General features: G+C 50.5%; 1 protein-coding gene across 3 annotated transcripts; it reads left to right on the top strand.

Moving 5' to 3' along the window:
* Positions 1-331: 331 nt before the first annotated feature.
* Positions 332-7522, top strand: COX4I2 (cytochrome c oxidase subunit 4I2). Of its 3 annotated transcripts, none has more exons than XM_004061950.4 (5): positions 332-406; positions 1462-1543; positions 2378-2542; positions 5856-5987; positions 7263-7522. In XM_004061950.4, exons 2-5 carry the CDS (start codon positions 1462-1464, stop codon positions 7397-7399), a joined length of 516 nt encoding a protein of 171 aa, XP_004061998.4. In that variant the 5' UTR covers positions 332-406; the 3' UTR covers positions 7400-7522. The 3 variants fall into 3 exon arrangements, with proteins under 3 accessions (XP_004061998.4, XP_055229236.2, XP_055229235.2); XM_055373261.2 differs by lacking the exons at positions 332-406; positions 1462-1543 and adding exons at positions 1554-1724; positions 6791-6843 and having other exon boundaries at positions 7263-7337; XM_055373260.2 differs by lacking the exons at positions 332-406; positions 1462-1543 and adding an exon at positions 1564-1724.
* The last annotated feature ends 10061 nt before the right edge of the window (positions 7523-17583 follow it).

A 17583-nucleotide genomic window follows, 5' to 3' on the forward strand; every position in this document is an offset into this window, starting at 1 on the left:
GTAGGAGGCATTGGGCCTGGCTGGAAGGTTTGCGTCTGCAAAGGCCTGAAGAGAACATCCCAGGTGGGAGAAACAGCAAGGAGGGGAGGTGTGGAGGAGGCAGGGAGACCCTGTTCTTGGGACTACTGTCTGCAGAGGGTCTCCAGAGGCAGGACCCCGGTAGGGACACTGATGCAGGAGTCGCTCTGCAGTGCCTCCCCCCAAGCTGTGGGCCGGGGTGCCCCCAGGGACGCAGGCTGTGCGCTCCCACGCCCTGCCGAAGCAGGACGTTCCCACGCTGGGGCGGTCCCGAGAAAGGCTGTGGGGCGGGCCGGGGGCGGGCGCCCGCACTCAGGTCCCTCCGCAGCGGGTTCTCAGTTGCTCGCTGGGCAGACCCAGGTCGCGCTCCCACTGCCGAGCCCGCGAGGTGAGTGAGTTGGGGGAGGACCCCGCTACCCAAGCCCGCGCGGGTCAGGGGCGCGGCTCGGTCTCCTGCCTTCGCCGCTGGGTCACGCCCCAGTGGTCCCTGTCTTAGAGGGTTGGGGGGCTTCTTGTAGGTTAGAGTTGAAGACTCCTGGGGAGTCTGCATATGTGTGCCATCTCTTTCCCCAAATATAGATTACATCCTCCCTCTCTTGATATGTGGAGCTCTCCCACCCACTAATCATAATCACTGGCCGGAGCCCCTCTTTTCCAGAAGTGTGGGCCGCCCCCTCCCACTTATCACCTGTAGTGTGCCCCCTCCCTCACTCTATTTGTTGGGTGCCCCTCTCTCTCCCTAGATGTGGGACTCCCCTTCTTTTCCCCAGATGTGTGTCTCCCTCCCTCTGACCCAGTAAGTCCCCATCCTCTAAAGCCCCTCCCCACCCCCATGGATGCCAAACCCTGAGTCTTCCCTGGGGGTGGGAGACTGGGCTCAGCCAGACCGGCTAAGCCCAGTCCCCCACCCCCAACCAGATCCAGCAGAGCAGGCCTGTGTGCACGTAGGCAGCCAATTAGGGGGGAAGGGGTGGGGGCCAGACCGTCTGTCTGTTCTGCCGGTGCAGGGGCCTCTGGCCCCTGCAGGGAAGAGAGACTCAAGACCTGCTCCCTCTCCACCTGGACCCCACCCAGCTTCCTCTGGGGAGCAAACAAGTGAGCGGGGTTCTCCAATCTGGCCAGACTGAGCTGGGGCTGGCACCAGAGCCCAAGCCCTCAGCCTCAAACTCTTCAGACCCTGGCCCAAGACTAGGCCTCCTCCCACTTCTCAGATGGTGAATTGAGGTCCCAAGAAGGGGCTCCAAAGGTCTAGGACCCCCATTGGCCCCCCGCTGGGGATATCAGACAAAATTAGAAGGGTCAAGGGCATGAGGGTGACCTTGAAACCCTGGGACACCCCTACCACTACCATACCAGTGGAAAAGGATTTTTCCATCTGGCCCTGCGGTTTGGGGGCAGAGGGTGATGTGGGGGCAGAACTCATCTATACCTTCACGCCCCCAGATGCTCCCCAGAGCTGCCTGGAGCTTGGTGCTGAGGAAAGGTGGAGGTGGAAGACGAGGGATGCACAGCTCAGAAGGCACCAGTGAGACCTGGACTCCTTCCTCCCTGCCTAACTCCAGAGATAGGGGCAGGGGTCCCCTCTGCAGGCTGCCCGCTTTGCCCTTCCATGCCACCCTGGGCCTGTTCCTACCACACTTCCCATGTTCCCATGATCCCACTCCTTGGTCCAAGGTCAAGTTTCTCCAGGAAATGGAGTGCGTGGGGTGAGCAGACAGTGGCCATCTCCATTCCAAGCTTCCTTAGGAGCCAGCCCCCAAGCCTCAGGCCCCTAGACCTTTTGTTCTGAGGTGGAGGATGCTGACAGAACCTTGGACCCTGATTCCTCCTTTCCAGACCCTAGTTTCAATGCTAGTAAGAAGAAAGAGACCTAAAGTAGGAGAGACTTCAGCCAGATAGCAGAAGGGCCTTGCTGACCCATGGAGAATAACAAAGACAACATTTATTGAGCCCTTACTAGTACCCCAAGCTATTATAAACCTCCTTTTTTTTTTTTTTTTTTTGAGATAGAGTCTTGCTCTGTCGCTCAGGCTAGAGTGTTCAGTGGCGCAATGTCGGCTCAATGCAACCTCCGCCTCCTGGGTTCAAACAATTCTGACTCAGCCTCCCGAGTAGCTGGGATTATAGGTGCCCACCACTGCGCCCGGCTAATTTTTGTATTTTTAGTAGAGGCGAGGTTTTACCATCTTGGCCAGGCTGGTCTCAAACTCCTGACCTCGTGATCCACCTGCCTCAGCCTCCCAAAATGCTAGGATTACAGGTGTGAGCCACCAAGCCCGGCCACCTTCTTTATTAATATAGTTAGAGATAGGGTGTCCCAGGGGCAGCCTGGACTCAGCTCCCTCCATTGTGTCTGCAGCCCGTGGTGGGGGGAAGATGTCCCCCTACACCAACTGCTGTGCCCAGCGCTACTACCCCATGCCAGAAGAGCCCTTCTGCACAGAACTCAACGCTGAGCAGCAGGCCCTGAAGGAGAAGGAGAAGGGAAGCTGGTCCCAGCTGACCCATGCCGAAAAGGTGGCCCGTAAGTGTCAGGGTGGGGCTGGCTGGAGAGAGTGGGTTGGGGGCTGACTTTGGAAAGAATGGCCTGTCAGGGATCAGAGGTCAGAGAGAGGCCCCCAAGACAGCCAGAAACCTCCAAACACCTGAGGGGTGAAGTTCATGCATTTGTTCGTTTCTTTATTCACTCACCTGTTTGTGCATAGCCTGATGTTAGGCAATGCTGGGGACATGAAGTGAATCACCTGGATAGTTCCTGCCCCCATGGTGCCCCCGGTCCCGTGGGGAAAACCAATACAGACTCCAATAATTGTAACACAGAACATGTGGCTAGGGTGAGGTGTGTTCAAGCACTGTGAGATGAAATCTTGGTGGACCTCCCAGAGGAGGGCACATTCCAGCTGGCCTTTAAGGGTGAAGAGGAGGGCACTGCCAGGGAGTGGGAACTGCATGGGGAAGGGTGTCAGAGCAGGAGACTGTGGAGGGCCCTGGAATTGAGTGATGTGGGGGAGATGGGACAGAGAGAGGCAGGTGAGGCGGTTGGGGAGGAGCCCTCTGACCCTGGGAGGCTGGAGGGATGTGTGTTCCCTTGTCATGTCCACCAGAGCATCCCTGAGCTGACCCTTTGAAATTTGGAGCACCTTATTCTCATTCCATGAATGGGAACACTCAGCCTGACCTCCAAGATTTCAAGGGATTCCTAGTGGGGAAAGGTTCATGCTTCTCACATTCATTCATTCAGTCAACATCTTATTTGGCACCTACTACAATACCATGCACTGGGAATGCAGCTGTGAGCCAGCCAGGCTCCGTTCCTGCCTGTGAGCTTGCATTTCCAGCCCTCTCTCAGCACCTTTACCCTTTCTGTCTCTCTCTCTTTCTCCACACACACACACACACACACACACACACACACACACACACACACACACATCTTGGTTTTTTCTTCATCCATTTCAGAAATTGACACTCTTGGGGGGAGAGGGGAGGAATAGCATTAGGAGATATACCTAATTCTAAATGACGAGTTAATGGGTGCAGCACACCAACATGGCACATGTATACATATGTAACAAACCACATGTACCCTAAAACTTAAAGTATAATAATAATAAAATTTAAAAAAAAGAGAAATTGACACTCTTTATCTGAGCATGGTGGCACATGCCTGTCGTCCCAGCTATTCGGGAGGCTGAGGCAGGAGGATCACTTGAGCCCAGGGGAGCTGAGGCTAGAGTGAGCTGTGATTGTGCTATGGCATTGCACTCCAGCCTGGGTAACAAAGTGAGACCCTGTCTGAAAAAAAAAAAAAAGAGAGAGAGAGAGAGAAAGAAATGATGGACATTCCCCAAGCAAGATGATAATGAGCACCATCCCTAATATGTCCTGCACGCTTACATGTAGCAGGCACCGCTGTGGCGTTAGGTGCTCTCGTTAGCTCACATTTGAGAGACTGAGGCTCAGTGGCGTGCAGTCACTTGCAGTGGTCGCACAGCTAGAGAGTGGTGGAGGCAAGATTTGAAACCACATAGACAGGCACCAGGGGTTTCACCCTTAGCTGCTATACCACATTAGCTACACTGAAGGTTTGGTGGGATGCTTGGGGAGTTGCAGTGTAACCTCACAGCTCAAACAACTTTTTTTTTTTATTCCTTTTTTTTGAGACAGGGTCTCTGTCACCCAGGCTGGAGTGCAGTGGCCCCATCTCGGCTCACTGAAATCTCTGCCTCCTGGGCTGAAGCGATCCTCCCACTTTGGCCTCCTGAGTAGCTGGGACTGCAGGCGGGCGCCACCACACCTGGCTATTTTTTTTTTTTCTATTTTTTTTGTAGAGACAGGGTTTCACCATGTTGGCCAGACTGGTCTCGAACTCCTGATCTCATGATCCACCCACCCCAGCCTCCCAAAGTGCTGGGATTACAGGGGTGAGCTACCATGCCCGGCTATTTATTTATTTATTTATATTTCTGTAGAGACAGAGCAGTCTCACTATGGTTGCTCAGGCTGGTCTTGAACTCCTGGGCTCAAGCAATTCTCCTGCCTCGGCCTCCCAAAGCACTGGGATTACAGGCATGAGCCATCATGCCAAGCCAAATGCCTTGAGTCTTGTCAGACCTCTTCCAGGGCAGGCAGGGGTGGCAGCACTGGAGTGCATGGCCTGTGTCTATGCATGGCTCTACCACAGCCACACTGAGTGGCCTCCACTGGTTGATTTCATTGTCTCAGCCTGAACCGCCCACCCAAGTATCTTCCCAAAACCTAAGACAGTTCCCTCTTCCCAAGGAATTCTGCTGCCAGCTTTGATTTTCCTTTAGATATTTATTTTCATATTTATTTAATGTACTGAGAAAGGATTACACACATAGGGTAATTTTTTTTTTTTTTTTTTTTTGAGACAGAGTCTTGCTCTGTCGCCTAGGCTGGAGTGCAGTGGCATGATCTCGGCTCACTGCAACCTCCGCCTCCCGGGTTCACGCCATTCTCCTGCCTCAGCCTCTCGAGTAGCTGGGACTACAGGTGCCCGCCACCACGCCTGGCTAATTTTTGTATTTTTAGTAGAGACGGGGTTTCACTGTGTTAGCCAGGATGGTCTCGATCTCCTGACCTTGTCATCCACCACCTCGGCCTCCCAAAGTGCTGGGATTACAGGCGTGAGCCACTGCGCCCGGACTTACCTTGCTAATTTTTACATTTTTTGTAGAGACAGGGTCTCGCTGTATTGCCTAGGATGGTCTCGAACTCTTGGACTCAAGCAATCCACCCATCTTGGTCTCCCAAAATTCTAGGATTACAGGCGTGAGCCACCAAGCCTGGCCCCCTCCCTAATTCTGTTAGAATGAAATCCAAACTCTTCTCCATGGATTCTAACAAGGTCCTGTGTGAACCGGCTCTGCCTCTCATTTGAGAGAGCCAGCCTCTCATTTGCTAAATTCTCTCTCTTTTGCTCATTTCACTCCAGCTACAGTGGTCCTCACTTCACACTTTCCCTACCCACTTCCTGCTTCAGGGTTTTTGCACTTCCTTCCAGTTTTCACCAACTTTCTCCCATTGATTTTTCAAACCTCAGCTCCAATGTCACCTCCTCTGAGACACCTTCCCTGGCCAGCCAACTGTTTGCCTGAAGCATTTGCCATTGTCTCCCCCTCTAAATTCCACAAGGGCAGGGATTTTCATCTGGCTCATTCACTGCTGTCAGCTGTTCCTGGTCATGCTGTGCATATAGTACGTGCTCAGTAAGAATTTGCTGAATGAACAGCATCTGCTGCAGGGAGGGGGAAGCCGGGATCACTTAGAGTGGACGCACCTGAGGCCCCTTCCCCACACCCAACTGCCTCCAGTGTACCGGCTCCAGTTCAATGAGACCTTTGCGGAGATGAACCGTCGCTCCAATGAGTGGAAGACAGTGATGGGTTGTGTCTTCTTCTTCATTGGATTCGCAGCTCTGGTGATTTGGTGGCAGCGGGTCTACGGTGAGTGGCAACACCTCATCTGGCTGCAGTCCTGGGCCATGCCCTTGTGGTCACGGCCACCAGACAGTTTCTTAAAGGAACCATGATGGCACTCATCTGAAGAGCTGAAAATTTCTGAAGAGGTGTAGGGTGAAGGACAGAGCATGGCTGTCTAGGTTTGAATGCAGGAACTTTACCTCTCTGGGCCTCAGTTTCGTCATCTCTAAAATGGGAATAGTAATGTTCCATCTCAGGGTACTTAAGAGGATTTTAATGAGAGAGGGCTGTAGGCCAGTGTTTGGCTCATAGTCATGAATGGTGTTGTAACTGATTGTTGTGTATGAACTGTGTGTTTTTCAGTGTATATATATACTGAACTTCTGCCTCCCCAGTTCAAATGATTCCCCTGCCTCAGCCTCCCGAGTAGCTGGGACTACAGGAGTGTGCCACCACGCCCGGCTAATTTTTGTATTTTTAGTAGAGACAGGGTTTCGCCATGTTGGCCAGGCTGGTCTCAAACTCCTGACCTCAAGTGATCCGCCTGCCTCGTCCTCCCAAAGTGCTGGGATTATAGGCATGAGCCACCGTGCCCGGTGGCCTGTCCCCATATTTTTAAAGTGAACACTCTTACCTACTTCCTACTCTCAACCCTCTTAGAAAGTAAAAGGAATTACCTACTTCCTACTCTCAACCCTCTTAGAAAGTAAAAGGAATTATTTCATCCTGGACCCTGCCCAGCAAGTGGGAACAAACTCAGTAATTATATAATTATAGTAGGTAACATGTATCAGGTGCTTAATATTTGTCTAACATTGTGCCAACAGCTTTGGAAATACTCAGTCCCCACAATCCTAGTGGATAGGACCTCTTTTGACAGGTAAGGAAACTGAGGCTCAGAGAGATGAAGTGACTTGTTGAAGGTCACAGGGCAAGGGAGTGGTAGAGCCGGGATTTGGATTCAGGCAGTCTTCAAATCAGTGATCTTATTACCACAGACCACAGAGGTAGGTGAGGCGACTGAGTTGTGAAGGACCTTGACCCAGCTCCCACAGTCCTTGGGGTCTAAGGCAAAGCTGGGATCAGAACCCAGAGGTGCCTGGGACGATGCTCTAGGAGAAAGTCTGGGGTGCGGGGCTAGACAGGGTGGAGTGAGCTCCTCAGTGCAAGATACTTCAACCCTGGAGTATCTTGTACCGTCAGCCTTGCGAGTGGCTGGGAGGCTACAGGGTGGCTGGAGACCCTGGCTGGTGTAGGAAGACTGGCAGGATCCTGATCCACCCCATGCACTCCCTGCAGTATTTCCTCCAAAGCCGATCACCTTGACAGACGAGTGGAAAGCCAAGCAGCTGCAGCGCATGCTGGACATGAAGGTGAATCCTGTGCAGGGCCTGGCCTCCCGCTGGGACTATGAGAAGAAGCAGTGGAAGAAGTGACTTGCATCCCCAGCTGTCTCCCTGCGGCTCCGCCCTGGCTGGGAGCCTCTGGCGGCCCCTCCCCTCCCCTGCCCTTAACCCCAGTAAAGCTCCAAAAAAAAATTTATTCTCTTCTGCCTCTCACCACCACTTCAGACTTTACTTGGCACCTAAAATTAGGCATTTTAACAGGTGAGGGGCAAGAAGGGCTCAGAACTCATCTAGTCAATGAGGGCTTCCTGGAGGAGTGGGGGCTACAGCCAAGGCTTAGGTGGGATTAGGAAAGGCAAGAAGAAGGGAAGGCATTCGGGGTGGAGCAAGTGGCTTAATCAAAGGTGAGGACACTCTTTTATTCAGCTAATTAACAAATACTTGGCCGGGTGTGGTGGCTCACTCCTGTAATCCCAGCACTTTGGGAGGCCAAGGAGGGCGGATCACTTGAGGTCAGGAGTTCAAGACCAGCCTGGCCAACATGGTGAAAGCCCCATCTCTACTAAAAATACAAAAAATTAGCCGGGCGTTGTGGTGGGCGCCTGTAGTCCCAGCTACTCAGGAGGCTGAGGCAGGAGAATGGCGTGATCCCGGGAGGCGGAGCTTGCAGTGAGCCGAGATCGTGCCACTGCACTCCAGCCTGGGCGACAGAGTGAGACTCCGTCTCAAAAAAAAAAAAAAAAATACAAAAATTAGCTGGGTGTGGTGGTGCATGCCTGTAGCCCCAGCTGCTCAGGAGCCTGAAGCAGGAGAATCACTTGAACTCAGGAGGCAGAGGTTGCAGTGAGCCGAGATCATAACATTGCACTGCAGCCTGGGCAACAGAGCGAGATTCCATCTCCAAAAAAAAAAAAAAAAAAAAAAAAAAACTTATTGAGCACCTACTGTGTGCCAGGTTCTAATCCAGGCCCTGGGGATGCAGCAGTGAACAAACAGGCAAAGACCTTGGCCTCATGGAGGAGACATTCCTCTATGCGGGGAGATAGAAAAGTGAATATATAAGTGCAATAATTTGTAGGTTACCTGGTAATAAGTGCCATGAAGAAACAAAACAAGGCAGCACGAGGGGACAGGATAAAGGGCATTGGGGGGTGGTAGGTAAAGGCCTCTAGGAAGAGGTAGTATTTCTTTTTTTTTCGGTAGGGTCTCACTCTGTCACCCGGGCTGGAGTGCAGTGGCATGATCATGGCTCTGTTCATCCTCGAATTCTCGAGCTCAGTTGATCCTCCCACCTCAACCTCCCAAGTAGTGGTACAGGTATGCACCACCATGCCCAGATAATTTTTTTTTTTTTTTTTTTGAGATGGAGTTTCACTCTTGTTGCCCAGGCTGGAGTGCAATCTGGGCTCACCGCAACCTCTACCTCCCGGGTTCAACTGATTCTCCTGCCTGCCTCAGCCTCGAGAGTAGCTGGGATTACAAGCATGTGCCACCACGCCCAGCTAATTTTGTATTTTTAGTAGAGACGGAGTTTCTCCGTGTTGGTCAGGCTGGTCTCGAACTCCCAACCTCAGGTGATCCACCTCCCTCGGCCTCCCAAAGTGCTGGGATTACAGGCGTGAGCCACCTCGCCTGGCCTAATTTTTTTTTTTTTTGAGACGGAGTCTCGCTCTGTCGCCCAGGTTGGAGTACAGTGGCGCGATCTCGGCTCACTGCAAGCTCCGCCTCCCGGGTTCACACCATTCTCCTGCCTTAGCCTCCCACGTAGCTGGGACTACAGGCGCCTGCCACCACGCCCGGCTACTTTTTTGTATTTTTAGTAGAAACGGGGTTTCACCGTGTTAGCCAGGATGGTCTCGATCTCCTGACCTCGTGATCTGCCCGCCTCGGCCTCCCAAAGTGCTGGGATTACAGGCGTGAGCCACGGTGCCTGGCCTAATTTTTTCTATTTTTAGTAGAGACAGGGTTTCACCATGCTGGCCAGGCTCGTCTTGAGCTCCTGACCTCATGATCTGCCCGCCTTGGCCTCCCAGAGTGCTGGGATTACAGGCATGAGCCACCACGCCTGGCCTTTTTTATTGGTAGAGACAGGGCTCCACTGTGTTGCCCAGGCTGGTCTCGAACTCCTGGCTTCAAGTGATCCTCCTGCCTCAGCCTCTCAAAGCGCTGGGGGATTTTATTCTAAGTGTGATGGGAAGCTGTGTCCATTTGGGTTCTTTGAGAAGCAAATGCCAAGAAGGAATTAACCATGTGAAGAGATTTATTGGGGGTGATGCTGTGAGAGATAAAGGAGAGAGGAAGCAGGAGTAGGTTGGGAGAATCTTCAGACTGCGGTGCAGATCTGACACCTGTGGAAGAAAAGAAGGGAAGAAAGGAGAATTACATAGGAACAGCCTCAGACTTCAGGGCCTCTGGATCATTCTGAGTCCCATCAGGAGACAGAAACCACAAAGCAATTTAAACGGGTTGTTTAATATAAAAAAATTATTAATCTTACACAGGAGAGTAACCATAAAGATGCGAAGGCCGGGTGTGGTGGCTCATGCCTGTAATCCCAGCACTTTGGGAGGCTGAGGTGGGCAGATCACCTGAGATCAGGAGTTGAAGACCAGCCTGGCCAACATGGAAACCCTGTCTCTACTAAAAATACAAAAATTAGCCGGGCATAGTGGCACACACCTGTAATCCCAGCTACTCAGGAGGCTGAGGCAGGAGAATTGCTTGAACCTGGGGGACGGAGGCTGCAATAAGCCAAGATTGTGCCACTGCACTCTAGCCTGAGCAACAGAGCAAGACCTTGTCTCAAAAATAAATAAATAAATAGGCAAAGGCCGAGCACAGTGGCTCACGCCTGTAATCCCAGCACTTTGGGAGGCCGCAGCGGGTGGATTACCTAAGTTGCGAGTTTGAGACCAGCCAGACCAACATGGAGAAACCCCGTCTTTACTAAAATTACAAAATTAGCCAGGCGTGGTGGCACATGCCTTTAATCCCAGCTACTCGGGAGGCTGAGGCAGGAGAATCACTTGAACCCGGGAGGTGAAGGTTGCAGTGAGCCAAGATCATGACATTGCACTCCAGTCTGGGCAACAAGAGGGAAACTCTGTCTCAAAAAAAAAAAAAAAAAAAAAAAAAGGCAAAGAGACCTTTAAAAGGTACCCAAGGAGAATCCCCAAAGAAAGATAAACTTGATAAACTTGGAAGGGGGTGCCCTCCCCAAGTGAGGCTCAGACCTCACTGGAGAAGGTGTGGTTGGTTGCAGCCCACTGGATGGCGAGAAGTTGGGTGGCTTGCCTACGGCCAAAGCTGGTCCATAGTCCCCTGGGTAAGCAGGAATAACCCTCAGAGGGCTAAGGGAGCTGAGACTGGTGGGCGGGTGGAATTGGGGCACATTTGCAGATGTGAGGCCTAAGGCTTGAGGCATCTGCATCAGGAGGATTGCTGGAAGATGGTCCCCGGGCCTGAAGCCTGCAATGTTGCTATAGGCTATGCACACTGGGCTCATGGCTGGGGCAGATCACCACTAAATGTCCTCACACACACTGCTAAGCAACCAAAAAACAGGAGCAAGAACAGCATGTGCACACACACACACACAAACCTCCTCTCCTCCTGAAAGTCTCTTCTAGCACTGACTACTTGCAAAGCTCAGCATCTCACTATCAAGGAGTTCAGTTCATCTCCAGTGTGCAGAGCAGAGTGCATTTGGAGCTGAGCAGTAATACATTGATAACTGGCCCAGCATCTTTCAGAAAGTCTTGGCTAGGCCAGTGGGAAGTCCCAGAGCAAGTAATGCCCACTAGAGGAGTCCTGTATTGGGCAAAATTAATGCATCCCTAGTGTATTAGTCAGGGTTCTCTAGAGGGATAGGACTAATAGGATAGATGTATATATGAAAGGGAGTTCATTAAGGAGAATTTATTCACACGATCACAACGGGAAGTCCCACTATAGGCCGTCGGCAAGCTGAGGAGAAGCCAGTCTGAGTCCCAAAACCTCAAAAGTAGGGAGGACGATAGTGCAGCCTTTAGTCTGGCTGAAGGCCTGAGAACCCCTGGCAAATCACTGGTGTAAGTCTAAGAGTCCAAAAGCTGAAGAACAAACTTGGAGTCTGATGTTCGAGGGCAGGAAGCACCCAGCATGGGAGAAAGATGAGGCCAGAAGACTCAGCCAGTCTAGTACTTCCACGTTCTTCTGTGTGATTATTTATTTATTTATTTATTTATTTATTTATTTAATTTGAGTCAGAGTCTCTCTCTGTCTCCCAGGCTGGAGTGCAGTGCCGTGATCTCAGCTCCCTGCAACCTCTGCCCCCTAGGTTCAAGCAATTCTCCTCTCTCAGCCTTCTGAGTAGCTAGGATTACAGGCATGGGCCACCAGCCTGGCTAAGTTTTGTATTTTTAGTAGAGACGGGGTTTCACCATGTTGGCCAGGCTGGTCTTGAACTTCTGACCTCAGGTGATCCACCCACTTTGGCCTCCTAAAGTGCTGGGATTACAAGCATGAACCACCACACCCGGCCCCTCTGTCTACTTTTAACCCGGCTGTGCTGGCAGCTGATTAGATGGTACCTACCCAGATTGAGGGTGAGACTGCCTCTCCCAGTCCACTGACTCAAACATTAATCTCCTTTGGCAACACCCTCGAAGACACACCCAGGAACAATACTTTGCATCCTTTAATCCAATCAAGTTGACACTCAATTTTTTTTTTTTTTTTTTTTTTTTTTGAGATGGAATCTCGCTCTGTCACTCAGGCTGGAATGCAATGGCGCGATCTCGGCTCACTGCAACCTCTGCCTCCTGGGTTCACGCCATTCTCCTGCCTCAGCCTCCTGAGTAGCTGGGACTACAGGCGCCCACCACCAAGCCTGGCTAATTTTTTGTATTTTTAGTGGAGACGGGGTTTCACTGTGTTAGCAGGATGGTCTCGATCTCCTGACCTCGTGATCCTCCCACCTCGGCCTCCCAAAGTGCCGGGACTACAGACATGAGCCACTGCACCCAGCTGACACTCAGTGTTAACCATCACACCTAGTAACTCCATTGTGCTCAGTCCCTGGTTGGGAGCGGCCCAGAAAGATCATGGCCTCAGCATGAACACTACAGCAGGTCTGAAAGTGTGGCAGCTGGAGGTGGTCACACAACTACCCTCTTCATAGCAGGTTCTCTTGAAGAGTCTGAGTAGCACATCTCCATAGATGCCCTAGGTGCCAAGGGAAGAATTTAGCAAAGCAGTTGCAACAACAGTCATTCAACCAACAAATACTTGTGCATTTTAACTTAATCAGCTCATTTATTTATTTATTTATTTATGTATGAGACAGAGTTTCTCTCTTGTCGCCCAGGCTGGAGTGCAGTGGTGCGATCTCGGCTCACTGCAAGCTCCGCCTCCCGGGTTGAAGCAGTTCTCCTGCCTCAGCCTCCCAAGTAGCTGGGATTACAGGTGCTCACCACCACACCTGGCTAATTTTTTGTATGTTTAGTAGAGATGGGGTTTCACTATGTTGGCCAGGCTGGTCTTGAACTCCTGACCTCGTGGTCCACCCGCCTTGGCCTCCCAAAATGCTGGGATTACAGGCGTGAGCCACTGTGTCCGGCTTAATCACCTCTTTTAAAAGGTCTTATCTCCAAATGCAGTCCCATTCTGAGGTGCTGGGGGTTAGAACATCCCCATATGAATTTGGGGGAGACACAATTGAGACCACAATAGTTGGGCTCAGGGCTAGGCACAGTGGCTCACGGCTGTAATCCCAGGATTTGGGAGGCTGAGCAGGGCAGATCACTTGAGGCCAGGAGTTCGAGACCAGCCCAGCCAACATGGAGAAACCCCATCTCTACTAAAAATACAAAAATTAGCTGGATGTGTTGGCGCACGCTCGTAATCCCAGCTACTTGGGAGGCTGAGACACAAGAATCGATTGAACACAGAGGTGGATGTTGCAGTAAACCGAGATTGTGCCACTCCAGCCTGGGCAATAGAGCGAGACTCTGTTTCAGGAAAAAAAAAAGTTGGACTGAAGTTTATTCTGTTTGTCTTTTTGTTCTGGGACCAGTGGACACCTAGGGCATGTTCTTCTCATGGCAGAAGTCTGAGACTTTGGCAGGGCAGAGGAATGGGTGGGGACACTCTTAAAGTCCAGGCCCAAAACAAGCACACACAAAACTGCACCACATTCCACTGGCCAAGGTATTCCAATTATGATTGCTGCATTACAAACCAACCTGAGACTGACTGGCATAAAACGATTATTTTACTATGTTCAGAGATTCTGTGAGTCAGGGATTTGGGCTGGGTATGGTGGAAACCACTTGCCTCTGCTCTAGAACATCTGGGGCCTCAGCTGGAAACACTCAAGGGCTGTGACCAGGATTGACTGGAGGTGTTTTCACTCACATATGTAGTACTTGATGCTGGGACCACAGCTGGACCTGAGATCAACTGGAACACCACTTTGTGGCTTCCCTCCACAGTCAATCTGTGTGGACTAGTTTGGTCTCCCTTAAAACATGGTAGCTGGAGGTCGGGTGAGGTGGCTTATGCCTATAATCCCAGCACTTTGGGAGGCTGAGGTAGGCAGATCATGACATCAATAGATCGAGACCATCCTGGCCAACACGGTGAAACCCTGTCTCTACTAAAATACAAAAATTAGCTGGGCATGGTGGCATGTGCCTGAAGTCCCAGCTACTCAGGAGGCTGAGGCAGGAGAATCACTTGAACCCGAGAGGCGGAGGTTGCAGTGAGCCAAGATTGTACCACTGCACACCAGCCTGGAGACAGAGTGAGACTCGGTCTCAAAAACAAAAACAGTGGCTGGGTCCCAAGAGAGCGAAGGGGAAGTGCCTTGTCTTTCTTTCTTTTCTTTTCTTTTCTTTTTTTTTTTTTTTTGAGACAGAGTCTTGCTCTGTTGCCCAGGCTGGAGTACAATGGCGCCATCTCGGCTCACTGCAACCTCTGCCTCCTGGGTTCAAGCGATTCTGGTGCCTCAGCCACCCAAGTAGCTGGGATTAGAGACGTGCACCACCACGCCCGGCTTTTTTGTGTGTATTTTTAGTAGAGATGGGGTTTCACCATGTTGGCCAGGCTGGTCTTGAACTCCTGACCTCAGGTGATCCGCCCGCCTTGGCCTCCCAAAGTGCTGGGATTACAAGTGTGAGCCACCGTGCCTGGCCTGCATGGTCTTTTTATGATTCAGCTTCAGAAGACAAAAAGCATCACTTCTGCTGGAGCCCAGTGGTCAAGGCACTACCAAAGGTACACCCAGGTTCAAGAGGGAGAGGACATGGAGTCCACCACTCAGTAGGAGGACATCAAGATCCCATTGTAAAATGTGGTGTGCATGTGAGAAGGGAAATTTCTTCTTTTTTTTTTTTTAAATTTTATTTTAAGTTCCAGGATACATGTGCAAAACATGCAGGTTTGTTACATAGGTAAACGTGTGCCACGGTGGTTTGTTGTACCTATGAACTCATCACCTAGGTATTAAGCCCCGCGTGCATTAGCTATTTGTCCTGATGCTCTCCCTCCCCTCGCCCCCACAGGCCCTGGTGTATGTTGTTACCCTCCCTGTGTCCATGTGTTTTCATTGTTCAGCTCCCACTTACGAGAGAGAACATGCGATGTTTGGTTTTCTGTTCCTGTGTTAGTTTGTTGAGGATGATGGCTTCCAGCTTCATCCATGTCCCTGCAAAGGACATGATCTCATTCCTCTCTTTTTGAGACCAAGCCTCGCTCTGTCACCCAGGCTGGAGTGCAGTGGAACGATCATAGCTCACTGCAGACTCGAACTCCTGGGCTCAAGGAATCCTTCCGCCTCAGTCTCCCAAAGTGCTGGGATTACAGGCATGAGCCCTGCACCTGGCCAAGAGGGAAAATTTTTGAGATCATTTTCGAAAATACAGTCTACCACCCGAGGTCAAGCCCAATGTTGATGGACAGATAAATATCCTACAGCCAGGGTGTGCATGGAGGCATGAGGAGAGAAGGCAGAATTGTGAGCAGATAATAAAATATTCTACAGATGTGGAGAAATGACCAACACAAAATGAAGTTGAAGGCTGGGTGTGGTGGCTCACACCTATAGTCCCAACACTTTTGGAGGCTGAGGCAGGAGGACTGCTTGAGGCCAGGATTTTGAGATTAGCCTGGGCAACATAATGAGACCTATCTCATTACGGTTTTTTTTGTGGTTGTTGTTGTTGTTTTTTGAGACAGAGTTTTGCTCTGTCGCCCAGGCTGGAGTGCAGTGGCGCAATCTCAGCTCACTGACACTTCCGCCTCCTGGGTTGAAGCGATTCTCCTGCCTCAGCCTCCTGAGTAGCTGGGATTACAGGTGCATGCCACCATGCCTGGCTAATTTTTGTATTTTTAGTAGAGACAGGGTTTCATCATGTTGGCCAGGATAGTCTCCATCTCTTGACCTCATGATCTGCCCTCTTGGCCTCCCAAAGTGCTGGGATTACAGGCATGAGCCACCACGCCTGGCTGTGTCTCAGGTCTTAAGGTCCCTAGCTGGTCAGCCTTCTTTCCACTTTTCAGAGCTTCCTTTTCTTTTTCTTTTTCTTTCTTTCTTTTTTTTTTTGAGATGGAGTCTCACTCTGTGGCCCAGGCTGGAGTGCAATGGCATGATCTCAGCTCACTGCAACCTCTACCTCCTGGGTTCAAGCAATTCTCATGCCTCAGCCTCCTGAGCAGCTGGAATCACAGGCATGAGCCACCATGCCTGGCTATTTTTTGTATTTTTGGTAGATACAGGGTTTTGTCATGTTGGGCAGAATGGTCTCAAACTCCTGGCCTCAAGTGATCCATCTGCCTCAGCCTCCCAAAGTGCTGGGATGACAGGCATAAGCCACCGCGCCCAGCCTGAGTTTTCTTATTCTTATTTTATATACAGTGTCAAAGGTTCTTAGTTTTACTTAGCAGGAGAAATAGGGAAAAATACATCTGCTCCATCTTCCTGGATGTGGAAGTCCAGTGGTTCTTCCTAATATATATTAAAATATCTTTTGATATATAATCTCTCTCTCTCTCCCTACCCCTCCTTCCCCTTCCATTTCATTTGTTGAAAAAAATTGAGTCATTTGTCCTGAGGATTTCCCCCAGTCTGTATTTTGGTAATTGCAATCCCATGTGTCGCTTAGTATGCCCCTCTGTCCCCGGTGTTTTCTGTAAATGGTGATTACATTTAGAAGCTTAGACTCACGCTTGATTTTTTTGGCAATAATATTTTATGGGTGTGCTGTGTTCTCTTGGCAGGCAGCACATGACGCCTGGTTGTCTTTGTGTACCATTAGCAGCTTTCATTGGTCATTGTGTAGATTCATTAACTTATTAGGAGTACAGATGGCTTTCAAATACACGAAAAGATGCCAACCTCAATTAGATTTTTAAAAATGAAATTTTAAAGTATGAGTACTATTTTTTCATCTACCAGATTGACAAGGATCAGAGTGTTAACACGAATGTTGGCAAGAGTGCAGAGGACAGGCGATTTCATAGGCTGCCTGATTGGACTGTATCCATCAAAATGACTAATGTATACACCCTTTGGCCCAGCAATTCTACTTTTAGGGATGTACCCTGTGGATACATGTGCATATATGCAAAATGATGGATTGCAGTATTGTTTGGATTAGCAGGAGTTAAAGCCTGGGCAACATAGTGAGACCTTGTCTCTACTACAAATAAAAAAATATTAGCCGGGCATGGTGGTGCATGCCTGTGGTCCCAGCTACTTGGGAGGCTGAGGTGGGAGGATCCTCGAGTTTGGGAAGTCAAGGCTGCAGTAAGTCACGATCATGTCACTGCGCTCCAGCCTGGGCAATAGAACAGACCCTGTCTCCAAAAACAAAAACAGTAACAACAAAAGTTGAGAACTACCAAATTGTTCCACCTGGAGTGCTACAAATTATCACAACTTGTGGCAGACGCTGTGGGCAATGTGCCTGCAGGATGCTCTCCGAAGCTTTGGTGGACAGTTCTCATTAAAGGGAACAGCCACCTGTGTGTTTTTGACCAAGCATGGGGCAGGCAGGAAACGCCAAATGTCAAGGAGAAAGTCCTGAAGCAGCCCTCCTCAGCCAATGAGGGATGAGTTGGTGGATAAACACCTTGGTGTTCTTTTCCCTCAGTGATAGAATTTTGAGCAGTGTTCCACGGGTTTTTCAAGGGATGCCCTGGTGGAGGAGCCCCATTGCCTGGAGTGGCAGCTTACTCATTATTACACCCTATATTGGCTCCCTGTCCTTCCTTGTGTCACTTCCCTACTTAAA

The sequence above is a fragment of the Gorilla gorilla genome, chromosome 21 (genome assembly GCF_029281585.2).
Source record: "Gorilla gorilla gorilla isolate KB3781 chromosome 21, NHGRI_mGorGor1-v2.1_pri, whole genome shotgun sequence".
NCBI lineage: Eukaryota > Metazoa > Chordata > Mammalia > Primates > Hominidae > Gorilla > Gorilla gorilla.

What these genes read in the sequence shown, in the direction of transcription:
- COX4I2 (XM_055373260.2), top strand. Translation starts at nt 1,628, where the DNA reads ATGCCACCCTGGGCCTGTTCCTACCACACTTCCCATGTTCCCATGATC. An exon ending in CCATGCCGAAAAGGTGGCCC is followed by an intron (nt 2,543 to 5,855) that starts GTAAGTGTCAGG and finishes AACTGCCTCCAG; the next exon opens with TGTACCGGCTCCAGTTCAAT. An exon ending in TTGGTGGCAGCGGGTCTACG is followed by an intron (nt 5,988 to 7,262) that starts GTGAGTGGCAAC and finishes CACTCCCTGCAG; the next exon opens with TATTTCCTCCAAAGCCGATC.